The sequence below is a fragment of the Juglans regia genome, chromosome 4, assembly GCF_001411555.2.
Source record: "Juglans regia cultivar Chandler chromosome 4, Walnut 2.0, whole genome shotgun sequence".
Classification (NCBI taxonomy): Eukaryota; Viridiplantae; Streptophyta; class Magnoliopsida; order Fagales; family Juglandaceae; genus Juglans; species Juglans regia.
The window spans coordinates 18122371-18126960 of record NC_049904.1 but is presented as its reverse complement, the minus strand read 5'-3'; the positions used below and the strand labels follow the sequence as shown (position 1 = coordinate 18126960).

General features: G+C 38.1%; 1 protein-coding gene across 1 annotated transcript; it reads left to right on the top strand.

Moving 5' to 3' along the window:
* Nucleotides 1-1041: 1041 nt before the first annotated feature.
* LOC109001234 (transcription factor MYB61-like) lies at nt 1042-2313 on the top strand. The gene is made up of 2 exons (XM_018978434.2): nt 1042-1189; nt 1302-2313. Exons 1-2 carry the CDS (start codon nt 1060-1062, stop codon nt 2156-2158), a joined length of 987 nt encoding a protein of 328 aa, XP_018833979.1. The 5' UTR covers nt 1042-1059; the 3' UTR covers nt 2159-2313.
* The last annotated feature ends 2277 nt before the right edge of the window (nt 2314-4590 follow it).

The window sequence follows — 4590 nt, the reverse complement described above, 5'->3', positions numbered from 1 at the left end:
TTTTTTTTTTTTTTTTTTGCAATAAGCTTAGTAATAAGGTAATCATCTTGGAATGTCTTAATGTAATTACGATATTCTTCTATTACAAGTGAGGATATTTTTAATAAAGTCTAGTTTTATTAAAAAAAATTATATATATAGATACACATAATATGTAAGTTTTACAATATTTAATGTTCAAAATATATATGGAAAATAATAAATCTTGATGAAGGTAATTTATATTTTACTTATTTATTTTACAATTTAGAGTCTCAAATGTGAACAAAAATTTAAAAGATAGATCCTAGCTCGTTCCCAAATGATGCGATTTCTTGGTTTACATCATTATAGGTGTTGCCATAACTAGGCATATAATGATTAATCCTTTACCCTTAATTAATCATACATCTCGATTTCTTCCCTCGAATGGTTTCATTTTTAATTGATATCTTAATTTTCTAGAAAGATGCTCATATGTTACACAGCTAGCTCACCTACTTATAAAAAATATCGTCCTTCTTGGGTACGTAAATATATATCGTATAATATATATATATATATATATAATTATTTTCATGAATATCACTCATACTAAAGCTTAATGATAATAGTACTCTTAACAGACAAACCCATGATCAAATGGTTAAGCATGCATGTTGCTTTCTTCAAGAGTCACTACTACTGTATCTGCATTCTAAGGAACTCAAGCAAGATATTATTAATTTCTAAAGAACAGTAATTGAGTTGAGAGCAATATTGGTTGAAGAGAGGCTTAATTGGAAGCTACTATATCACTCAAGAGATGATCAGTGGTCCTCTTATGAGTAAACCCCACGTTATATATATTTCCAGCTCACCTCTATCTCTCTCTCTCTCTCTCTCTCTCTCTCTCTCTCTCTCACTCTCTCTCTCTCTCTCTCTACACATCTGCATCATACACGTATAAATATAAGCCAAATTGAGAGAAAAATAGTTCTACTTTTCTAAAAATGGAGCAAATATAAGGAAGCTTTAGCACTCAAAACTCAATGGTGATCAGGTCCTCATTTGAGGGGGCTGAAGAACAGTAGGCCAGATATGGGCCATCGCTGCTGCAGCAAACAGAAAGTCAAGAGAGGTTTATGGTCTCCTGAAGAAGATGAGAAGCTCATCAAACACATAACCACCCATGGCCATGGTTCGTGGAGTTCAGTTCCAAAACTTGCTGGTATATATCCTTCTCTCCAAATAATTATTTCCTATTATGTATGGAACTCAAGTTTTTGTTTCGTCAATCTTTTTCAAATGGGTGTAATTCTTGCTGAGGTCTTGAACTGCAGGCTTGGATAGGTGTGGAAAGAGTTGCAGGTTAAGATGGATAAACTATCTGAGACCAGATCTAAAAAGAGGTTCATTTTCTGCACAAGAGGAGAGGATCATCATTGATGTCCATAGGATTCTTGGCAACAGATGGGCTCAGATAGCCAAGCATTTGCCAGGCAGAACAGACAATGAAGTTAAAAACTTTTGGAACTCTTGCGTTAAGAAAAAGCTCATTGCACAAGGTTTAGATCCCAACACTCACAACCTCCTTCCTTGTCATAAAACCATTAACAATCACTACAATGGATGCAATTTGTCGCATCCCAAACCCACTTCAGTTTTCTCTGTAAATTCACAAATGGAAGATGCTTTCATGGACATGAACACTCCATTTTCGACATTACTTTCTCTTCTTCCAAGTGATCCAAGCACTCATTTCCCGCATGACAGTCCAAACATTCCAATCTATGAACTCCAAAGCCCTCATTTTGTATGGACAATCCAAGAACAAAATCCAAACGCTTTCATGGACTCCTCAATGGGAACAAGTACAGTTCCAATCTCGATCTCTCCTCCCACAAATCCATCTGGGTTTGGAATTCTTGAAGACAACTGCCTCTGGAGTAATCCTAGTAGCCTTCAACGTATTGAGGTCAGCAGACAGGATGAAATGTTGCAGCTAGAGCAGCAAGCTGTGAAGAATCCACAGCACGAGAAGGCTAGTGAAGTGCAAATGGAAAATGCCCATATATTGAACATGGACGCTTCATTTAGGAGCTCTAACTTTGGTTTTGATTTTGTGGAGTCCCCAGGAATGTCTTGTGGCATGCATTACAACACAAGTCCAGTGGATGGATTTGCATGGGATTGTTAGCTGACTTAGCTCCTCCCTTCTTCCCTCTTAAATATGGAGCTCTAACTTTGGTTTTTGATTTTGTGCAGTCCATACTAATGCCCTTTTGGTATGTGCTATAATATTGTGAGTCTCGTAAATCAATTTGCATGGGATTGTCTTTACCCCCGGCCTCTCTCCCCACCCCCCTTACATCTGTTGTCGTATTAGTTTCTTTTGTCCTGTAGTGTGCTGAGCAGTGTGCTGATCTCTCTCTCTCTCTCTCTCTCTCTCTCTCTCTCTCCCTCCCTCTGTCTTCCCCTCTTGAGATATATGCTACTTAGGAAGTTTAAAAGGATGAAATTACTTGAAGGGAAAGGAGAATAAGTAATGCCATCTGTTCTACATTTTTCTTTCCAGTCATTTGGGCTTTCGATTTCTTCTTCAGTGCAACTAACTAAAATCTCTTATTTATTTGTTTATTATGGACAGTAGAGCAGCCTGAGCGGCTGAGCCTCCATTCGAAAACGATCAAAATGCAGAAAATTTACTGTCCTTTTCAAACTTAAACAATTCAGGTTAATCTTCTGGATTACTATTTGAAGCTCGACCCAAAGTAAATATACTCGATCTTAACCGAAAGACCTATATGGCAAATTATTTCCTACCATCCATCCTATGTGCTGCATTGAAAAGTCAAAAGACAACTTTGACCGAAATAACCATTAGTTTACTTGATAATCATTGCACCAATAGCTCTATTACTTTGTCAATAATGATGCCAAAATAGATTATGCAATTCCATTAATAAAAAAAGGTGACCGAGTGCATTAAATTCATAATTCTCTGTGAAGTTTACATATTTGCAATCTATTATAAACACTATAACCACGATCCTAGAGTCAACTTAATTTAACCTCTTCTCTCTCTTTTTTCATCTCTTTTTGGGTATTTTTTTTCCTCTCTTTTTCTTTTAGGTGGGGGTGAGGGGGGCAATTGTAGTTAACCTTTCCCCTCAATACATGATGGATCCTTTCTCTCCAAATGTTACACATTCAAGGATGACCCGACTAGCCACTACATCTCACTTTTATTTGTTTCTTCTTTTAACTATTATGAAATTAATTATACCCTTGAACTAACTTAGCTTTCTCTAGTTACATGTTGAAAGGGATATGCTTGTCCTATCTAAGGGGAAACCAAACCATGAAACTCATGATACTTTCATACCCTTAATTTCTCTCCCCAATGTGAGAATGCATCCCGACCTAGCCACTCGATCCCCATGGTGTGTGGATCGAGGCTCCTCCCTCCTTGTCTCCATCATTTTTCTTTCTATCCTATCCATCACATATCTCCTCTTGTGTCGCTTCTATTTTCCTCCATCCCTCCCCGTCTCTCTTTTTTATTCTCTTTCCTTTCGCTTTGGAGCCTAGATATATCATGCTTTGTGCATGATCACTGTAGATGCATAAATACTAATCCACAAAAAATACAAAACTCACGTATATGGTGGTATATACAAACAGGCAACCTATTCATAGAAATATAGCAATGGATCGAACAATCTAAATAATATCTTTGCAAATAATTGGCAATAGTTTCTGTTCATCTAGTACGTGACAAAGTCTAGAGTTATGTTCAAAGTCAAGATCCGAAACTCATGCCAACTCCTTTAGCCAACCAAAACATCTCTGGAAGGCCAAATAGTCCCTAGTAAAGAGTGGGCTGAGCCCACGACTGTAAAGACCTACAGACCATAGGGCAAAGGCCCACACATCACAAATTAAGGGGCTAGCCACCACGTTTCACTAGTACAGAATTAAAATCCCATTGTCATTAACAACGACTTAATGATGCGAGAAGATATTATCCATTGTGATGACCGCCCGTGGTACTTGTCGAGGGCATCCCTCCGGCATAACAGCTAATTTGGAGCCCTAACAATCTGCAATCCAGTGATGATTAGAGAAGGTCAAGCCATGAAACAAGCCTTCTCATCACACGCCCAACCCATATAAATAGAGGTCAAAGGATACACCTTGAGGTAAGATCTGAACTCTCCGAAAGTTAAAATACTCTTTATACTAACTTAGGCAACGGAGGTATATCCCACCATACCGAGCTCCGCCTACCTTTTGGTTGCAGGTTACTAGAAGTCATTGGCAGAGATACAAAACATGTCTGTAACAGTTGGCACCATCTATGGGATCCTTACATCTCAATGTGCCTTTCATATGCCTACAAAAACACGCTCCCAAGAATTAGCAACAACAAGTAATCAAGCAGACAACAAGATGGAGGGAAGATTTGTAGAGATGGAAGAAAGGCTGAGGAGAATGACTCTAGAGATGGAGAATCTCCAACAAGAGAATGAGGCTCTCAGACAAAAAAGTGCAAAGAATGTTGCACCAAGCCACGCCAAAAGAGATGAGGTGGAATCGTAGAACACTGGCAAGATGAACTTCAACAAC